Consider the following 22,392-nt stretch of genomic DNA (forward strand, 5'->3'; position numbering starts at 1 on the left):
ACGGGCTTTACGCGCATTGCGAAACGCGCGTGTACCCTCCGACAGCCTACCCGGCGACTCGGCAGATTCTCCAGTCTCGGTTTTCACCGGTGTCGTTTGACTTTGATCTTATTGTTAGTTCGAGTCATCTTTTATCTTCTATTTCAACTGTCCGCTCGGGAGAGACAAAAGATGATGTAACCTGAGGGCAAAGTTAAACGACGCTGGTAAAAACGGGCGCGTAAATCTCGGCGGCACTTTTCAACGCGCGTCGTTCAGCTACGTTGCAATAAAAAATTCATTAGCATAAATCATTTTTATTAACTAGTAAGAATATTCTTTAAGTCGCCAGAAGTGAAAAATTTTTATTAAGATCACCCGGAGTTTTACATGCTTGTCCGAGCGTTGACGACTCGCCTAGGAATGCGGAGCAGGTCAAGCGCTTGACTCATTGTGCAGATGCCTCCGCTTCGGGGAAGGCCAAGAAAGCCCTTTCCGGAAACCGGCAGGCCCACCCCAGACGACAGGCATCTTGTGTCGAGCTTGGGACTTGGGGACCCCACGACAGAAGCGACTCCGACTCGCGTTTCTCGGCTCGCTGGCGGCTCCGCTTTCTCGTACCACCGCTACTTGTGTTCCGCTCGAGCGAGAGCGGCCCGTGGCTCGCGCGCGATCGACGTGAAAAAAGACGATAGATCACTTACGAGTCGAGAGAGAGAGAAAGAGAGAGGGGGAGAGAGAGAGAGAGAGATATGTATAAAATACAGAAATGAACGTGGAAATGAGGGACGACTAAAGTAACATGGCGTGAAGACACAAAGTGGAGTCTCTTAAAATGGACGATAACAATATTTCGAAATTGAACGATAACGATTTCGAAATAGAGAGCAGAGGAAAATTCCTCTATTACAAGAATTCTAATACGAGATAGCAGATTTTCAACGTTCAAATTCAGTCACAAATCTCTTTTTGCAACGATCCAACAATAAATTTTCCACTAAACAGATTTCGCTCCGAGGGCGATAAATTCATGACGAAACCAACGGACGATGCCTGTTAATTTAGCAGAGACTCTGCCGTCTCACATTAATAGCCTATCTCATATAATAGGTAACTTTCCTCTATATTTACAGTAAAATCATGGTATATTCACTCTCTGCCGGCTCTTTTTGATCCCGTTTCGATCCCGACCACGTGGTATACCGTCATGACTTTGGTCGTCCCCACGGGATGACGTGTAGCACCGCGCTAACACGAGTGATCAGCAATGGTAGGGTCCTCGATTCGAGCCCAGCCCTCGTCCCGCACATTTTCCCGTTAAGGGAAATTTCATAAAATTCACCGCTCGAGGGAGTTTAAGCGCCTAGCGTAGCAAACTGCGACACGCTGATTTCACTCTTCCACACATACAACTTTTCTCTGATTGGTCTGACCGAAATAATGTCGGATGCGCAGAAGGGATCGTCGTACAACGAAACAAATGGCGGAGTGTGCATACTAGTTATTCTTAGAGACCCTGTAATCAGAGGCTGGCCATAAGAGTTCGTCCAATTCCTGCGAGTGAGGATCGTTACACGGTCTCTAGTTGTACCACGATATGATTCATTCTTCCCCGCGGAGGATTAATTATCGGATCTACGAGACATGGGACGAAATTCATGATAAAGTCGAACACACTAACGCCGGATTTATCGCTCCATCTTTTCGTACCTTATCTTACGTTTTTTTTATCTTCCCGCATTTTGTCTTTCTATTATTTTCATTGACACGTTAAGGTACGTCGAAAGTCGAAACACGAGGCACGCGCGTAATGGCGCCTCCATTCGTTGTTTCGATAGCTCGAACGGGCGTGCGCGACCCCGGGCACGGTAGATAGGACCGCTTTCCAGTTTCCTGGACGAGATAAAGCTATGATAAAGAACCCGGCGAGAGGACCTTGCGCCTTGATATCGGGAGTCCAGATGTGCGTGCACGCAGCATTATCTACCGCCTCCGTGTTTCATGAAAGACATTAGAGTTCTCCGCCTCTCTGCGCTCAACGTTAGAAATGGCCGTGTAAATACCGTAAGGAGTAGTAGGCGTCTCTCGTAGAGAAAAATACTCTTGAGAGCCTCTCGAGTAGCTCACGTCGTTATTGGAGAATTTAAATCTTGACACGCGATAAACGCAGGAGAAAAAAGTGTAAACGTTGCACAACGGAAAACAATAGCGGAGTAAAATGATAAAATACAATTAATAAATAAAAGAGCGAAATGTTCTATCACACATCTATGTGGCATTAAAATTATAATTTTGACGATTTGACATAGTATTTTCAAGTTACATTCTCTTCAGTTATTTACAGTTGAAACAAAAAGAAGAATAAAGCGTCGCACTCCTAACGCTAATCGGTATTGGCCGTGAGAAAACAATGGTCTACCTCTAATCTCCTGAGTTACACACGCTTGGAAAACCGTTTCTGACGTCGATTTCTCGACATCCGCGGTCTAAAGGCAGCCTCCGCGGTCGATTGCTCAACAGCCGTCACTCTCAAGGCCCTCGAAGGAACGTCAGAACGGAACGTTCCTTCCGAATCGTAAATCAAAATGAACGTTGTCTCGAAATCTATTGTGTCTGACAAAGAATATTTTTCATGCTATTTAACAAAATTTCTTTGCAACTCGCAAATACGCGCAACTATCGAGAATAGAATCAATTTATAACTCTCAAAGTTAAATGTTAAGAACAGGATTAGTTCACAAGAAAGACGAGAGAGAGAGAGAGAGAGAGAGAGAGAGAGAGAGAGAGAGAGAAAGAGAAAAATGATAAAAGTAAAATTACAATAACCAATCTTTAAAATTCTAAATTTCATTCGACCACACCTGGCCACATCTGTTAATTAATCGGTCAATGCGGAAAATTTATTGGCGAAAAATATTACCTCAGCCAGGATATGAACCTGGAGCTCCCTTACTCTCCAGGCGGGCGTCTCGCCAATTCGACCACTGAGGCACGTGGTAATATTTGTCGCAATAACAGTATAAAGACAACATCCTCGCGTCTGTTGAGACGCCCGCCTAGAAAGTAAAGCCAACGGCACACGATACTATTTTTCCTACTGGATTACTTACGTGAGCCAATCAGGATTTAGCTTCAAGTCGCCTGATCTGACACTCTGCATCCTTATCGGTTCTCGTAAGCGATCCAGTGAGAAAAATTGTATCGTGTGCCGTTGCCTTAAGGTCCAGCTTCAAACCCTGGCTGAGGTAATATTTTTCGCAATAAACTTTCTGCACTGACCGATTAATTAACAAACGTGGCCAGCTGTGGTCGAATGAAATTTGCAATTTTCTTATTAAACTGGCAATTCGAAGAAGCCAATCTTTAAAAGTTTAAATCGTGAGCTTCGATCCACCAAGGTTTGACAATTGTCGCGTTTGTTTCGCACGATTCATTATAATATTACAGAGGCGCTTTATAAACGCGCTGGACGACGGTCCAATTAGCTACCATCATATTCATTTTGTTTATCATGATTACATCGTTGTCGTCTCGCGCTTCCCACGATCTCGAGACACGTGAGCGGGGCTATTAACCTCCTCTCCGAGCTGCTATCGTCTTCATTCATTTTTCGCATCGCGCGCGCGAGTGAATCGATGTGCATGCGTACCTATCGAGCGTGTCAGCAAAGCGTAGCGCTTGTACCGTATGCCTAGGCGCTGTGAAATATTAACGCGATGATGCCCGCCAACGTGCGGAATGACGTTCGTGTCTGGAGTCGAGCCGAGTACAATGTGCGTATACGTAATATCGCGCAACAATCTTCAGGAACCGTAATACGCACGTACGATTTCGCGTAAAAGTACTACGGCGCGTCTCCGTGTACGACGTGTTGTCACGAAAACATTTTACCAAGTTTTTCTAACGCGATAAAGACGAGCGTATTAATGAAGCCTTTCTCAAAAGTGTCAACTGTGCTTTTTATAAATCTCTTAATTCCAGCGCACGATTTATTCTATAACTTTATCAATATTCCTGATCTTTTATTTTACGAGGATCTGCAGTTTGAGAGATTTCTGAAAGACTTCCCGAGTCGAAATTTTGGCTCTATGTTGAACCTTTAATTCTATTATATAGTAGAACCTAAGACAGTAAATTAGGAATTAAATTTACTCCAACTTTAAAACTGATAGTGTCGGAAATGTCTACTTTTGCCAATTTTGCGTTAAAGTAGGTCCTTTTAAATAGGAGCTAAAGTAAATTTTTAGAATTAAAGATTCAAGGGAGAAGTACAAAAATATAATGTCATCAAAGTAGATTATTGCTGGTCTATGTAGGTGTATAAATCAGCTAAGTGGGTGTAAATTAGCCTTAAAAGTGTCAAAATAGTAGCCAAATTTCGACTCGGGCTTCAGGATTCGAGTACTGATTCAATTTGCGAGCTGGCAAATGAAATCAATGAGAATGCAGTTGAAAAGAATGATCTTGCTTGACATCGGTTTCTACGTGTTACAATAAAAAGATAGAATTGCGATCTACCGCGCATTACGTGGCGCAGCCGCGAAAAGAACAATTCGGCTGCACAGTAATTAACATAATTCGTGCGGCCTCGTTCTCCATTTATCGTATGCAATTATCGCGACGCAAACGCCACAATCACCGTCGCTCGCGTCATCGGCGCTGCTGCGAGACGAGCGAGCGAGCGAGCGAGCGGAGGAATCCGCCCGAGGTGGAAACGTTTCGCGAAAAGCTCACGGAACGGAACGTGAAAATAATATTTCGCGGATATCGCCGAGTTCTCTCCCGCCTTTCACCCGAACGTTCATTCGACGCAGCGAATAAAATTACCCCTTCACTCCTCGGCCGCATTGTACGCGCTATCGTTCGATGCGATCGACGGGACGATATCCCGGCTCGATCGGCTTCCTCGCCCATCGCGAGGTGACGGACTTAAAAATCGCGCCGCTGAGGATAAATCGCGGTTTTCCCACGTGCGTCCTTTAACACCGCTCTACGCTCGGCAACCCTGAGCGATTTTCTGAGAACTTCAATTTGTGAAAGTGTGATCTTTACGAGGGACCTACTCGCATAAGCCAAGGACACGCTTTCAGAAGCGAGCTGGAAGGCGATGCGCTCGCATTCTTCTGAATTTTTGAAGGAAAAGAGACACGGACGAGCGAAGAAGCGTCGATACGACAAATTTAGGAGTAGCTCTTTGTCGGAATTTTATGAAAAAAAAATTGCGCAACTTTCCACGGAATTATCCTTAATCCTCGTAAAAGATGAATATTGCGATCTTGTAGGATCAGGGTTTAAGAATATTCATTATTTAAGTAATCCGCTTCGCGCGTTTCTCACGATTCTGACTCGTGGCTAATAGACCGTCTCTCCCTTTCTCCGAGACAGGCCACTGAAAATTTTATTCTGTCCACTATTTCGTCAACGTTGCGTTCGCTCAGCGAGTATAAAGAGACATGGCAGATAGGACGTCGAGGAGCGTGGCTGCGGAGCTCGCGCAAGACACGTAACTGTAAATTCCCTTTCCACTCACGCGATGAAGTCGCCAAGACTCGTCCTTTCGCCGCGGACAAACGAGGGAAAAGCCGTCCGCATGTACGTCACGCGTGTCTCTCGTGCACGAGAACAAGAAAGAAAAACCTTTTCTCACAGGCGACAAAAGTTCGCTACAATTCGACGTGTCCGCGATCTGTCGCGATTTGATAATCGTACGGCCGCACGAAATGCGTGGGGAACAAGACACGTGACTTTAGAGAAATTGACCGAAACGGATATCGGATTCTCGAGATCATAGACATAGTAAATATAGACTGAGCGTCCCGTTGAATAAGCTGAAACTTGTGAAGAGAGAGAGAGAAAGAGAAGATTTAAGAAGACTTTCTTTCTCTGTCTTACACCATCGTAAACGAAAAGAATCGTGCCTGCACCATAGACATAGTAAATATAGACTGAACGTCCCATTGAAGAAGCTGAAGCTTGTGAAGAGACAGAGAGAGAGAGAGAGAGAGAGAGAGAGAGAGAGAAGATTTAAGAAGATTTTCTTTCTCTGTCTTACATCATCGTAAAAGAAAAGAATCGTGCCTGCGCCTCCTTTGTCACGATGGTGAGACGGAGGAAGAAAGTCTTCTTAAATCTTCTCTGTCTCTCCCTTCACAAGCTTCAGCTTATTCAATGGGACGCTCACAATCAGTCTATAATTACCGTGTCTATGCTCGAGACAAACGATTATTCTTTATCTATCGTAAACGTCCTTTCGAGATGATAAATGTGTGCCAAGGAACGAGAATTATAAACAAGACTTATTTCTCCGCGATTTCCCCGATGGATTTACTTGATTTGTAATATTCGTGGAAAATTCATCGCGCTTCTATCACGTAGCGAACGTTGATTGATGAAGGCGCGCCCGCGGAGGGCATTCGATGTACGAATGCATGGCAAGTGCAAAGGAATTATAGCCATCGCCGCTCGCCCTTTACTCGGCGAATTCCTAATAAAGCACTCGACCGAGCGAGCTCCGCGCGCAATTACAACGTAATGCGAGGGAACCGCGCGGACAACGGCTCCCATATATCTCGACGAGACTGCACATTTTATTCGCGCGACCTGAAAGCGATCAAAAAGTTTCGTTATAACTCGAATTATCAATGGCCCAGAGAGGGCCAACTTGCTAAAAGTCAATCGGTCGATTATCGCTGAGAACAGTGAATAGTCACTGATTTGCAGTTCTATTATATAGCAGGACCGAAGACAGCAAAAGAGGTCGAGCTGCGAGTACAAAATTTACTCCTACTTAAAAACTGATAGTGTTGGAAATTTCTACTTTCGCCAGTTTATCACCAAAGCAGGTCCTTTTGAGTAGGAGCTACAGTAAAGTTTTAAAATTAAAGATTCAAGGGAGGAGTAAAAAATATATAATGTCATCAAAGTAGGTTATCGCTGGTCTACGTAGGTGCATAGATCAGCTAAGTAGGTGTAAATTATCCCGAAAAGTGTCAAAATAGTAGCAAAATTTCGACTCGGGATTCGCGATGCCTTTCTTGAACGATTCTCGCGAGGCTGAAACGCGAAATGTCGAGCGAGTTCGACTCCGACGTACCGAGTGCGCGCGGACAGCTGACACCTTTCGCGGGATCGCCGCACGTGGACAACCATAAGAGCGGTGCATGAGACACACACAATTACTCGGATGGCGATTATAAAACTCGTATCTTGATCGCGGCGCGCAGCATAGCGAATAGTCGTTGATACAATAATTTACGGCACGTTGCGCTAATTCGCTCACTGTCGAGGGCGACCGTTTATCCACGGCCAAGCGTATTATTAATTCATGCGGTCGCAAACTATCACCGTACGATATTATGCCAATCACCGGAATCGGGCTATAATTCAGGCTCCGAATTAAAAATTTATTTTTAAACTTGGCGCGCTCCACTTGCTACCGTAATTACTTAAACGGCGAGATTATGAGATTAGATATCACGAAGTGTACTTTCGCGAAATACTTTTGCATTTTATCTTAATTTACTTATTATTACGTGAGATCTAAAATGACGGGGGGAAAAAGTTGTGAGTGTGTAACTTTGAGAAATTATTTTTTAATCAAAATTTTCAGAGAGGATTATTCCGTCTTTTTGCTCTCGAGCAAAATTCCAGTCGCATCCGGGAAGAAATGTGATTCATACTGCGGAGGAAAGTCCTTAGCGGCTCGATTGAATTCCGAGAAGTCTCCCTTGAATCATATTTCTCGGCGATGTATCTATCATTCAACGAAGACAGCTGTAACGTCATTTCTGCGCATAATTAAAAAATATGCACCGTCATAAGTAGAGAAAAGTTCTCTATTATGAGATATGTTTCTAATATGAGATGGCATTTTCAACACCCAAATTCAATCGTGAATCTTTTCGCAACGCTTAAAATGACTAATATTTATATGAATATATTTTAATGAAGTATTAGTCATTTTCATAATTTTTGCCAATTTATTCCGTTGGATAAAGTCCGGGACGGTAAAAACTGGAATTTACCTTGGATATTTCCAGCCAACCCCGATTACACAATCTAACAATGAATTTTCCACTAAACAGATGTCGCTTCAAGGGCAATAAATTCACGGTGGAATCAACTGACGATGCCTATTAATTTAACAGAAACTCCGCTCTCCCATAATAGGATCCCATCTCATAAGGGGCTTTCCTCTAATAATATAATCTACAAAATCATGGCACCATAGATACGTCAGGAATACTGCAGCAATGCAATTTTCATTATGAACGCAGTGTAACATCGGGGCAATAATAATACAATGTAGAAGTATCATTGGCGAGACACTCGAGCCTGCAAAATAATATTACCACGTAACGTCGAGTGTATCGCGTTATGAGATTCAAATTGATATCGTCCGATCGATATTGCAAACCGAATTTACGTCGCGGCCCTCAAATCTGGTAACGCGTACGCGAGTGATCCCTCCCGTATCGGCAAATAACGCTTCAGTACATAAATCACATCCCGATTACACACGCGCTCGGTGTTGTTTCTCCCTCTGCATTAGCAGCTGTTATTAGTATCAGTCCATGCATATCCGCGCGTGTATGCGTAAATCACGTTACGGCGACCGCGGTCGTTCCTTGCTTCGACCTACAAATCGCTCCAGTTTCGATATCGCGCAACCGGCACGCAACCGGCACGCATAAATCACTCTCGCATTACCTGTTAACCGCTGAATCGACAGAACGTTGCTGCGCGTCTCCGTTCCAAGTTCCGTAAACCGTAAAGCCGCCGGATTTACAGTCTCTTTCGAGCCTGTCTACAAGGAATCTCGCGATTTTGACCACATGTTCGTTTATGCCAAGGGGGGTAACCGCTTGATGTAATCGTGGGACGGTGTCTCCGAAATCATGATGAAATCCTTACGAAATCGCCGTTTTGTCTTCATTTTCAACTTTCTTCACTCGTTAGACAATGAACATCAAACTTTAACATTTTCTCAGCTAGTTTTTATTTTCCCCCCCAAAATTACGCTTTTTAGTGAATATCCAAATATACATCATAGTTCACACCTATAAGCGCGTATTCGGCTCGAGTTTGATCCTGCAAACCCCGCGATCCTACAAGTATCTCGCGGGAACTGCGGAGATTGATATTAAAGAACTTCGGCGGTAGTTAAACAAAATTTCAATTTAGCGTCAGTAACGAAGTTCCACGAAAGTCAACGACCCGCCCTTTGATTACTTGAATACTTGGGAAAATTACATTAATTATACGCGAAACACCAATGTTACAACATTACAGCATCGATCTGTTCAAACACAGCTACGAAAGTTTCTTCTTTCCGTCCGCGCTTTTTACCTGCTTCTTTTTTCCTTACATTTCGCACAAACCGCAGGCGATACTGCGGACCAGACCGGTGTCCCGGATCCGTCGCGGACAAAGGCTCTCCATTTTTCTCGATCGTGTATTAGCAACTTGAATCCGGCGCGTCGGCGGCGGTGGCGGCGGCGGTCTCGAAGCCGCGCGCGATCGTGCGATCCCAAACCTGTTTTCTGCATCCGTAACCCGATACGGACAATTCGTACGAGATCGAGCCGCGACGGCACCGGCGATCGTGAGAAGAAAGCAGTCTTCGACCAGTGGATTCGCGAGGCTCCGTTTGAGCTCTCGCTCATTCACCAGTGAGCGTTTAACTTCTTCAGCGGTGTTTCATCGGTTAAATTAACGATTTACCGAAACTTGGATGATAAAAAGAGCGTTCGATCTTGGCTCGAAAGGTCCAAGAAGAACGTCAACAGTGGAATTTTTTTAGGTATCGTTAACGACGACGGTTGCATCACTGATGATGCAGCTATTAAGGTTCATATAATTTTTAGATACTGCCGAGGTGATAGGGAGAAGACAGTAGTTGCATTCGGCATTTTATTCTCCCCGAGTTGAATAACGTTGGAAGTTCGCTTGATTTAGTAACCAAAAACTTTGGTCGTGAACAGAAACGAGACGAGCGGCGACGAGGAGGAAATTCCGCTCCGTGCTCACGACGGGATTTATTGCCGATAGAACGTAAACCTCTTTTCACCACGAATATACGTACGATTGCGCAATGTCGTAAAAATCGTGTCCCAACTAGCCAGAGACGCGTAATCGAAATTGTTTTATGGCTATAATACTTAGATAGTATCATGTACCTTTCAGACCAAATCGACAAATAATATACGGGATAGATAACAAGTGAACCATAAGACGATGATAAATTAAACTAACGCAAGTACACCGACAAAAGAATTATTTTAAACCAAGCGAATAGATTTACTTCAAATTATTTCTTTGCTAAAATAAATATTTATTCTATTTAAAGAAGAATATCAAATTTCAAGTAAATCTGTGTATTGTATTAAGTAAATTAATTTAAATCATTACATTTTCTACATTCAACTAAAGATTTCATGAAACAGAGAATACTATTTATCAAATGAAATCATGGTTTTTGTCAAACAAGAAATCCAATTTTCTTCGCTGTAAAACTTGTATCTTAGTAAACATTTTATAGAATTAAAGTAAAATTTTTTAAATACAAAATTATCTACTATTTGATATTTAATAAATACTTAAATTAAAGAAATGCACGTTTTAATTCATTATGTTTTAAATTTAAGTTAATAAGCTATTAGGAGCCACCTAACGAGTAATTTTCTTGAGTAAAGTAATACTTTTTTGGATTAAGATATTTCTTTTATCAGTGTAGAGAGAATTAAATGAATGTACATAAATGCGGCAAGAGCGAGGGAATGGAAGAAAAGAGATTGCGTAACAATTAATAATTGTTTTTATCACCACCGTCACTCACAATGTGGCAGGCAAATATTGGTTTACGTCTCCGCGAGGTATTGCATAATTCCGTGAGATATTGTGCGATGCATCGTTTTCCTCGAAATGTCGCGACACGATCGTAGCTCGTAGTAGGTAGTTTGAGAAATATGATTAATCAAGGCGGGGGCATATGTAAAAGGGTATCGGCCTTTCTCGTCGTCGTAGTCGTCTCGTTCACTCCGCGTAGCCGTGCCCCACTCTATCCGAGAAACCAGCAGCAGCCAACTGGTTTAACTTGGCCGGTTCCCTCGCCACGAGCGTCACGAGGAGCATGACGAAGGCATTCGAAAATTTGTATGCCTCCGAGGAAACGCCGTATAAAACGTTGTTTCGTCTCTCTCGCTCTTTCTCCCGCGTCTCGGGTCGCGATCGTTGCGGATAACGTGTCTCCGTAAGCTTCGTCGTTGTTTAAAGGAGGCATACCGAAGACGTTTGTCATTGAAGGCGATTACGCCGCAGACAATTAGGCCGCGTTAATTCTGCGACATTATTACCCGTCACGAGATATCGCGAAGAGACGTACGCGCGATCGCGCGCGTTTTCATTTAGATAATATCAGTATTTGTATTATATTCGATAGGTGAATAGTCTCGAAGTAGAATCGTACAACGCTACGTGAGAAAAATATGCGATTAAAGGTGCGGAGTAATTTGTTGAGGTACGTGGGATTCGTGTCGATTTAAAATCAATTTTGCGGGCAGTGAGCTATAACGAACAGTGAATCTGCTGACGGTTTCAAGTTTCACACATTCCACGCGTGCACGTGCATACAAAGTTAGCGCCTTTGCGAGCAGAATAATAAGGTTCGGTAAAGTTCGCGATCTTGGAATTCGCTCTGACGCGTAGGCGAAGGTTCTCGCTAACAAAAGATTTCGAATACTTGTGTAGATCGACTTGTCGCAGCGGCACAAACCCCGTCTGCCAATTAATTTACACAATTCCGACCGCGATGCGAGCCCATTTATCTCACCCTTGAATTTTATGGGCAATATTCTGTCGTTCGAAACACTTTTTTAATTGTTTTGACACTTAAGGATAATTTACGCCTACTTAGCTGATCTATACACCTACATGGACCAGCAATAACCTACTTTGATGACATTATATTTTTTACTCCTCCCTTGAAATCTTTAATTCCACAAATGTACTTTAGCTCCCACTTAAAAGGGCCTACTTTAATGCAAAATTGACAAAAATAAAAATTTCCGATACTATCAGTGTTGAAGTAGGAGTAAATTTTGTACTCGCAGTTCGACCTCTTTTACTGTCTTGGGTTCAACTGTATAATAGAATTAAAGGTTTAACGTAGGGCCAAAATTTCGACTCGGAAAGTATTCCAGATTTGTCGAAATTGTTGAGACTATTCTGTACGTTAAAATGTCTCGATGAAAGATTCCGGAAATATCACTTGAAAAAGTATATAATCAAATGTTGCTACTATAGCATATTCAGAATTTATCGTGTTGTTACGAAGTAACGCTATTTTATATTTTAATTATCTACATCTTTTGTGTCTCGCAATAATAACTGTATAGAGCCAGACGCGTTTATTATACGCGCTTCTATTCTTCGCTTGGTCGTGAGATTAATTAATCATTGCGTCACGCATTAACGAGAATATACTTCTCGTGACCGCGGAATAACGAGCGTGTTCTTTGGATGCGCGCGTATTAAACGCAAGTCGGGCAAGGCCCAGCCTTTTATGCTTCCATTATAATCACGCACGATTACTCCGAAAAGCAGGAGGCATAGCCGCAAAGCCACAATATCTCGAGATAAGAACGTAAGCTATATTTTCGCGCGACAATTTCTTTCTTGAAAGAGGACGATTTAACTCTCGCTTGATTCCTCGCTTGAAAGATACAAAGAACGGAGAAGCTCCTAAATATTTTTTCCCTGCAAACCTTGAAACAGTAGCAACGATATAATACGTCAAATTTCTTCAAATTCGTCTAATGTCCATTTCTATCGATGTAGATTAATTTTAATCTCGATTTAATTTTTTATCCTCTTCTTAGACCTAGAAGACATAAAAGTGAACTGAGATCAGAATTAATCTGCACCAATGGAAACGGACGTAAGATCAAAAAAGGATTGACAAACCAGGTGCGAGAGACAACGTTTAAAGTCACTTCGGATTCCGCGAGTTAACGACGGCCTTTGTCACCAATGTAACTTCTGCAAAATGCGCGTTTAGGTAATGTTCGCCAAGGCGAGGACGAGCACGTGTCGTTTCACAGAAACCAAGGCCGACGGCGACGAAAACGAGAGGGAGGCGACCCGGGCACTCCGGTCGCATCGGCCTTTTGTCCCCCGACGAGACAATCTATGGGTCGAGGTGTGTGGCGCTTAGGACGGGTTCCTCTCTTTCCCTTTCTCCCTTTGTATATCGATCTCCCCATACACATCTGCCATTTCCGGTCGCGCGCGCAACGTTATTACCACGAACATATACATCGGGGAGACGAGGGGGACCCTTTTCGCTGAAGGTTCCGTGGATTTTCGTAAGGGCGACGCGGAGGAAAACAGTGCGAATCGTCATCCCTTTACTCGCGCGGCAATCTCGTTGAATGTAAGCGCGGCGAGGCGCTTCCGCTTTTGTTCGCCGAAAGTACAACTACGTGCCGAAGGAACGGGAATAATTGTCGCGAATAGGTGAGCGACATTTGTCCGCGTTCGAAGACAAAGGGTGTGTCCGCAGAAACGAAAAGTTGCCGGAAACTGCTAATTCCTAAAGCCGTCTCTTAATCTCTCCCCTCAAAACGCTTTGACTTTTTCCTACGAATATTTCAAACAAAAGATTTTGAATTTTCATAAGTACGTAAACGACCTCACTGGCAATTCTTTGTCATGATAAAACACAACGTTTCGGCCGGTAATACTGGGGCTCGATTCTTGAATTCATTCCAAGAAGAAACGCACGCGGATATTCTGCTCTGGCAGAAAAGCTGCAAGTTGATTGGTTATTCGCACGGGAACTAATCGACTTGCAACTTTTCTGTCAGAGCAGAATTTTCGCATACGTTTCTCTATCGGGTGAATTCAAGAATCGAGCCCCAGGTCCTCTTCAGGTGACGCGATCGGTCAGTCCCATCAGTTCCATCTGCGGCAACTAAACGAGCTTAGTCGCCGTCGTGTTCTGCCGTTAATTACGTTTGCTATCGCAACGCATCATATTCCAAAGACTCTCGTCTTCTCGATCATCCGCGAAACTCAATCAGTTCCTCAAATAGCGTAATCGAGGATCGCCGGGAGGATCAGGATCAGGAGAAGATTGATGGTCGACTCTTGCGGAATGTAGTTCGCCATGGAGTACTGTTTACTACCGTAGTCCGTAGTTGAATTAACTACGAGGTGATCTACTGCGCGTATCATTGGCGTAAAACTCGTCTCTCTTTCCTAAGCAACGCTTGCACGATCCAGTCATTATGAATTACTGACTTACACGATAAGAATGCCAATGCCTGCCCCTCGCCGACGTTTGACTCAATGAAACGCACTCCTAATCGCGATCGGCCAGCTGGCATTCATTAGGCATAACGGGAACGTAATCTGATTGCTCGTCAACCGAAGGCGGCCTCGTTCTTTACTCGACTCCTTCGCTGAAATCATTTCCACAGCACCGGAGAGTCATATGCGAGAGGAATATGCTGACAAATAGAAAATGTGTTCTTTTGAAATGCGAACGCGTTTTTTTAAAGAACGCAATCGAATTTTTATTGTCGCGGAAAATTGCAATACACATAGTTAACGGTTTTTCAATTATGAATAATAAAGTCGAAAATGAAGCGTTGGGGAGCAGAGAGCAAACAGGAAAAGCTCTTCATCTAATTTTATGTTAATCTAGAACTCGATTGCCAAAATGAAAATGAGGAATCACGAATACGAAGTGATAAAGGATATAAGAGCCAAGACAGGATGTTAGTGTCTAAATGATTTTAAGTTTTAAAGAGTGACCAAACCAAACGGAAGGTTTCGTCAAGATGACCGTAGATATGTCAGTCTCAGAGTGCGCCTATTTAACGTTCCAGAGATATCGGGCTCCAAAAATTCCCAGGACGCAAGCGATGAACCGTCTGGACAGGCACCAACCATTTGTTTGGAATGGAATGGAACCTTTGGAGCCCGATATCTCTGAAACGTTAAATAGGTGCACTCCGAGACTGTCATATTTGCGATCAGCTTGACGAGACCTTTCGTTTGGTACCTACTTTGTGACCAAAATCGAATGCGGAAAAAAATGGGGCCGATCTCGTTCTCACTCTTTATTGCGAAAAATGTACCTCAGCCAGGGGTTTGAATCTCTCACTAGGCGGGCGTCTCGCCAATTCGATCACCGTAAATGAGGAACTTACGAAAGAGAGGGATAAAAAATATCATTCATATTTCAAGCTAATTCTCGTCCATTGACGATTCTGCCGACGATGACAAAACTGAGGTGCCTCTTCTTTTTACAGATTAAGCGAAAATGGCGCTGTTCAGCTTGGTCTCGGCGGTCGCCGGGTTCGTGAAGCTGCGATATCTGATCGACAAGGCCGTTATCGACAACTTCGTCTTCAGAATGCATTACAGGCTCACGTCGGCCATTCTGTTCCTTTGCTGCATCATTATCACTGCCAATAACTTGTTAGGTAAGGTACCTTCTTTTAATTTCTGCCGCGTTGCCGAAGCTCCCCTGCCGGCGCGAGAATTCTAGAGATTCTTAGAAAATCTTTTAGAAATACGATCGAGAAAGTTTCTTGCGTCGCGACTTTCTTTCATATTTATCGTCGACGTCAAAACGAAGGCGATTATACACCGTATAAAATAAAAAAATAAAAATTAGAATTTATCGCGCCCAGTGTGCAAGAGCAAATCGTCATCCTGTAAATAATGCGGTACAAAAGGAAACTTAATTGGTTCTTTCGCTCAAAATCGAGAGGCTTTTGTCGCCAGGGAATTGAAAAATTTCAGATTAAGGGAGGAAGTTGTAAACAATAATGAAAAATGTATTTTGGATTAAAACGAAGACGTGAAAAATTTGTCTGTTGTTCCAAAAGTACATCTAAAAACCGCATTATTTATGAGATGACTCGCGACAAATGGTGCTGCCGAATATGAAGAATCTTTATATCCGAAGGTGCAGAGGAAAAACCCGGCGGTACTCGGCGAGGAACGAGTTTAAAAATAGACGGCGCGAAGATGAGAATCATTTAATCTGTCCGGGCAGGATACCGCCGGGTTAAAGATCAACAGCGACCACTTGCACCGTAAGCCGAGTGCAGCCGGTCGCCACCTAATCAGACAGTGATTAGGGATGTCGGCGTCGCGTCTTACTCGAGAAAGTACGATTACGTCGGAGTATCAGCGGACGCAAGTTCTACGGCGCACCTTTATCACCGTACGACGAAGACGATATTTAATGTCGCAACAAACGGTTGATCAGAAGCCGCACACCTAACGATCATAATATACCAGCCGGTGTATGCCCGTTTCTTATTACGGTTGTCGGCGAATCGAGGTCGAGTCGCGCGATGTGATTAATGACGAGTGGATCTCTTTGATTACGGGACGAAGCAGTAGGGAGGTAGCAATTATGCTGTAAATGATTACGTGTATGTAACACTAGAAGGGAACGTCTGCTCCTCGTTGGCACTGTCGCCGGGACCGAATGCGACGAACTGATCGTGTCGAAGAAGCTGTAGAATTAAACAATCGTACGGGAATTTGTTGCGCGGCAATGATAATTCGTCATAATTCCGACCCGCGAAATTGGGCGCTCGACGCTCCAAAGATTCTCTCAGAGATTCACGCTGGCTACAAGAATAATCGAATAAACGGTGAATCGTTGCGTAACTTAATTGCCCATAAGCGGCATGCACGATGCGAAACATCTGCGCGCATGTGCGGCACATATGTGACTTGCATTTGCAAAATGGAAAATCTCGGGGGAAACCTATTCATCCTCTGTACCAACTCTATTTTCTCTCTACCCTCATTTTTCCCCTTTTGTTTCTCCACAACGCGTCAGTGCGTATCAATTTTAATTGTTTTGTAAAACAGTAACGTTTTTATCTTCTTTTTGTGACATGCTGTAAAAAAGTGATATTCTATCAAAATAGTTATGTTTCTTTTACATTTTTAAAACACTGGAATTTTCTTTCAATCTATCAAAAACATAACATTAGTCGTTCTCTCAATTATATTCTTATTCAGTAGTTCAAAAATATGGTGGCTGCACTCGACGTTTCTCATAAATTTCGTCACTAATTCTTTATTACCTAAATTCGTTATTCTTATTCTCTCTCTCTCTCTCTTAATTAATTAATCGCTTCGTCTTTGTAGAGAACTTGAAAGCGAAATAGCACAGAAAGTGTTGTATACGCGAATGTTACTAATCACAAAACAGATAACGCTATCTAGACTCGTGTGACTAACGCAGAGTACGTATTGCGAATTTAATGCTCAAAAGAAACATTAGCACATTATCAACCAGGTAAGATTTGATGCTCGGGTTTCGAGTGACTTTGTGTCAAACAATTGCGCAGCATCCACAAAGCGATTCGTTCGCGTCGCATCACGTGTCGTGTACAAAAAGAATTATCTTTGCGAGCGCGATAATGTCGCCTCTGACGTCCGCTAATCACGGGGGATTACGGCATTACGGCAATCCCGCAGGATAACTCCAATGTTCAGGAGATAAACGAGAAATGCGCCAAGACTTTATACGTATAATTAAGCAATTTATAAGTCAAAATACAGAATAAAATTCTACCTGTAATTTTACGTACGGTATAAGAAAAAAAACAAATTATACGAAAAATATGCATTCAAAGTATATAAATTATTCGCGTACACAAAAAGATACGACAGATAATATTATAAACACAATTCCATCCTCCTCGTAAATTATAAATCGTGTAAAGTAGACTTTAAACATTTCAAGAGTCGAAAGGTCCGAGCTACTCTGCATCTCATTTCTCACATAACTTATATCTCGCATCTAACTGATATAAGTATACGGAGAGATCATCGAATTCATCGATCGTGATCGTGAAACGGCCGCGACCTGTAATCGTTTGTCTTTCGCAGGCGAGCCCATCAGCTGTCTGTCGGAATTGACCAACGGCGCTCATGTGGTCAACACGTTTTGCTGGATCACCTCCACGTTCACGCTGCCGGGGACCTTGGCGAAGCCCGTAGGTACCCACGTGGCCCATCCTGGCTTGGGTCTCGATGAAGGAGGGGACAAAAGGTATCACCAGTACTACCAGTGGGTGCCGTTCATGCTGTTCCTCCAGGGCCTGTTATTCTACATGCCGCATTGGATGTGGAAACAGTGGGAGGAGGGTAAGATGAGGCTGATATCCGAGGGCATGAGAGGCACCATGGTGGAGACCAAGCAGGAGCGGCAGGCAAAGATCGAAAGAATTGTCCAGTACCTCACAGACACCATGCACCTGCACAATAGCTACGCTGCCGGGTACTTCTTCTGCGAGGTCCTCAACTTTGTCAACACCGTGAGTATACGTTTGCAACACAAAGAAATCTTGCGAAAGCCACATAAAACACTCGTTTTTTTTTCAAATATATAAGTCATATGTAATTTCTAATTCTATTGCTCTAGAATGTCTCCAAGTTATTATAAGACTAAACTCACGCAGAACAAAATATCGCTTTTACAAAAAGAAAGAGTAGAGTCCAGGTCTTCGTTTGAAATTGATACAATATTCTTCGCTCCAGATCGGCAACATATTCTTCGTGGATGTCTTCTTGGGCGGAAGTTTTCTTACATACGGCATGAATGTGGTGAAGTGGAGCACCTTGAACCAAGATGAACGTAGCGACCCGATGATCGAAATATTCCCGCGCCTGACCAAGTGCACTTTCCACAAGTACGGTGCCTCTGGTTCAATCCAGTCGTATGACGCGCTCTGCGTACTCGCGCTCAATATTTTCAACGAGAAAATTTACATCTTCCTGTGGTTTTGGTTCATCATATTGGCGGTCTGTTCTGGCGTGGCGTTGATGTACAGCATGGCAATAGTGTTGATGCCCAGCACACGCGAAACGATCCTCAGGAAACGTTTCAAGTTCGGCACAAAATCTACAGTTAGCACGCTCATCCGAAAGACTCAGGTGGGATTTCATTTTTCAATTGTAACTTTAATCTCGCGAAGAAAACGCTCTTTTGAAAAATGCCGACGGAACATTTGTCTCGGGTAATATAACACAGCAGCAAAATTTATTCATTCTGGAGGAACCGATAAAATATATTTTCAAAAGTTTCGCTTCACCGAACGATTATCATAAACGCGGTAATCCACTTAAAAATTTAATAGAAACTCTCAAATGAAAGCCGAGGAACTCTGTAACTGTCGGCACGATGCAACTTTTGTAAACGAAGTCTCCGCGGGATAATATAATTAGAAACAGAAAAGTGTCTTCTCAAACGAAGTTACAGTTTTACATTTCAACGCGACGTTTCATTCGGAAAAAAAAAGAAAATTGAATTTCGCAGGTCGGCGACTTCCTGATGATTCACTTGCTGGGTCAGAATATGAATGTCATGATGTTCAACGACATGCTGGAGGAGTTGTGCCGCCGTCTACAATTCGGTAGCAGCAGCGACGCGTCGCCGACGTCGGTGCCATCGGCGCCCAGTACCCTCGAGATGTCGCCGATATATCCGGAGATTGAGAAATTCTCCAAGGACACCGAGATCTAAATGCAAGAAAAAGGCCTCGGCGACTCGGCCGTCGTTACTTCCTTCCACTGCCCCTCCTCCCTCTTTTGACTTGTTCGTATTGTGATAATATCGAGGGCGGTTCTACAGTGCCGTTATCTCGGTGCCAATAAAGAGACAGGTTCGTGCCGCGTCGTCGATTACCTTACCGCGAACGCTTGCAAAACCGTGTACCGCGTACCAGACGTCTCTCCTCGACGTCTCCTCACTGCCCATCGGAGTTCGTGTTCAATGCGGCCTTACTATTACGCGACACTCGTAAAGTGTAAGCTCGAGCCGGCATTAAAAAGCGTTGATCCTTGTCTCCTGTCGACGAGGAGTTTCGCTCATTACTGCGTGCTCGTTGAAACACGAGGCAGTCCTTGGACATTTACGTCCAACGAGACTTTCAATCGAGAATTTCTGAATGGGTAGATCACTATGTGTCTTCATGAAATGCATGTTATTTCTTATTTTCTCTGTTAATTGTATTTTTCATTCAACAAGGTCATGATCATCTCCGATTGGAGCTTCGTTCAAAAGTTTTATTATGAAGATATCCATAAGTCAGACCGTAAGCTCGTATATAAAATAATACATCAATAAATTAGTTAGTACCAACGCGCGAGTCACCTCATCAACTTCTTCGTTGAAACTTTTGTCATTGCGAGATATTTATTTGACATTGTTCGCTATAATGCAGTTCTAATATCTAAGCTTGGGTTGGAGAAACAACATGAATGCTAACCTTCGTCACCTCTTTACTCAGCCAACAGTCGTTATGAGATTTTCATGTGCCGTAAAAACAAAGTTAGGACACAAGCCAACGAGGCTTCTTGCCGATTATTTCTCCAGGAGATTTCTGTCATGTTACTCTATTATGTAGTTTCTTTTAATTCTTTTTCTAGAGATATTTCCGCTCGATTGGTGCGACGCTAATCATAGCGAGAATTACGTGCATTGTGTTTCGACATGTCGCTTAGATTTGTCCGCTAGAAGAATAAAAGGCACGTTGATTATCTTGCACCGACTGCAGCGGCACGAACCGACGTTAGATTATCAAATATATAAATGTAGGCGATAACGCGCGATGCTCTCGAATCGTTAAGTCGCGACAGGTTTCCAAATGTGAGAGACACAATCCTTCTCGCTGTAAGATCCAATCATTTTCACCATTTTAATCACCTGCTCCATGTCGACGTGTCAATGCCGATTTATCTCGCGGTAATTTGAGGAGAGTAACGCGCAAATTGATAACGGTGTTCCTTAATTCCCGTTCATGTTATAAACGCGACATTCCTCTTACATTAGCGACACAAGAAAAAGAGAGCAGACATCGAAGCGGTATCGTGGATACACTGTTGCATTACTTTTGATACTTGCTATTGCGATACATAACAAATGCTCCGCAGATCGCTTATATTAGTTAGACAATAATTAACCCGAAGTGATGTAGAAGAACATTCATTGTCCTATTAGTTGTAACGAGAAATGTTTCGATGTACGTCGTACGATCTCGTTGCAATCTTATAGAAATTCAAAAAGACACAGGTGAAATATGCTGCTCAACAACGAATTCTCTAATCGTTTAAATAATTGTATAAATACATAGTATATATATACATAGTATATATATTAAGTATATTCGAACATCCGCAGGTTTTTCGTGCAAAAAGCGACATTAACTTGAAACTTAATGTTCGAATGCACAGAAAATCCACGGATTGCAGAATATCGCACGATCAACAGCGAAGACGTGAAGATATAACGAATAACTTTACATGATAGACTGTGAAGTAATTACACGTCCTGCTTGTAGTAGCCTAATGAAGATAAATAGCGTATCTATATTTCGATAAGCAAAAGGAGAACAGAAAAGAAGAAATGAACGTTTATGCTTCCCATGACTCATTATTTTTTTTACAAGTATTTTCACGCGATTGGCGCTAAGATTGTAGCGAGGATTGTGGCGAGTAGTATAATTGAAATTTTCGACTGAAAAAGAAAAATACCGTAAGTGCCGAGCGATCCCATTGACCGCAAGTATAGCAGACATTTCACGAAGTATTTTAGCGTTTTCTTTTTCTCATAGATGGCTATGGACAAGCCCCGCAAACCTTAAGAAGCGGACCGAAACAACGTTTGCACGAATACAATATTAGTTCCTAAACCGTGAAAATTAATTACGCCGAGAATAAAAGAAAAAAAACAAAATTTAAATTAAAAATACCCCCTTAAGGAAAAAGATCTGTTAAGACATTACGTATGTAAGTATAGAGTTTCTCTACATGATCATATCTCTCGATACATAAAGATCTTCGCTTTTAACAATACAATTAAGTACTTTGTTAACTCTAATTTGGATTACTTCAGTTTGTTTACGAAAGAACGATATTGCCCCAAGTAGACTTTACTTCGCGCGATTAATTATAACGTACGTGATAATCCTCCTTCCTGTTAATAGAAACAATAGAAACTTTCCCTCGACGCTCGACTACGTTCCCCCACGTCCTCTCGTCCGCGAAGATGATGTATAAGCGCTGCCGAAAATAGCTATGTATAACTACAATAATATAACGCTATGACCCTTTCCCTTTATGATATCCGTAACTCGTTAGATTATCGACAATCGCGTTCCGAGTGATATCTTAAGATAGATGTTTAAGATGAACGAGAGAAAGAGAGAGCGAGAGAAAGATAGGTCAATTATAGGTGTAATAGTTGTTCGTAAAAATATGTGCCTTCTATATACATATATACAGGATTGGGAAAGTTTACTTTATAAAAGTATCTAGTTACAGTTACAGTTTTTTCGCTAAAAATGTAACCGATTACAGTTACAAGTAACG

At 42.8% G+C, this 22,392-nt stretch overlaps 2 protein-coding genes across 3 annotated transcripts in view; one reads left to right on the forward strand and one right to left on the reverse strand.

Moving 5' to 3' along the window:
- LOC105562667 (innexin inx3) overlaps nt 1-21,610 on the forward strand; it is a 24,663-nt gene extending 3,053 nt beyond the window's left edge. Inside the window, exons 2-5 of the mRNA XM_012013677.1 lie at nt 15,297-15,470; nt 17,911-18,338; nt 18,562-18,957; nt 19,340-21,610. Of these exons, the coding sequence (XP_011869067.1) occupies nt 15,308-15,470; nt 17,911-18,338; nt 18,562-18,957; nt 19,340-19,546 (1,194 nt within the window). The 5' untranslated portion in view covers nt 15,297-15,307 and the 3' untranslated portion in view covers nt 19,547-21,610. The remainder of the gene's footprint in view (nt 1-15,296; nt 15,471-17,910; nt 18,339-18,561; nt 18,958-19,339) is intronic.
- The window catches only part of LOC105562668 (dedicator of cytokinesis protein 3), a 56,566-nt gene that overhangs the window by 21,398 nt on the left and 12,776 nt on the right, over nt 1-22,392 (reverse strand). The gene's annotated exons all lie outside the window — the stretch shown is intronic.

Source organism: Vollenhovia emeryi, unplaced genomic scaffold, assembly GCF_000949405.1.
Source record: "Vollenhovia emeryi isolate VEMERY1.0 unplaced genomic scaffold, V.emery_V1.0 DF939185.1, whole genome shotgun sequence".
Lineage (NCBI taxonomy): Eukaryota > Metazoa > Arthropoda > Insecta > Hymenoptera > Formicidae > Vollenhovia > Vollenhovia emeryi.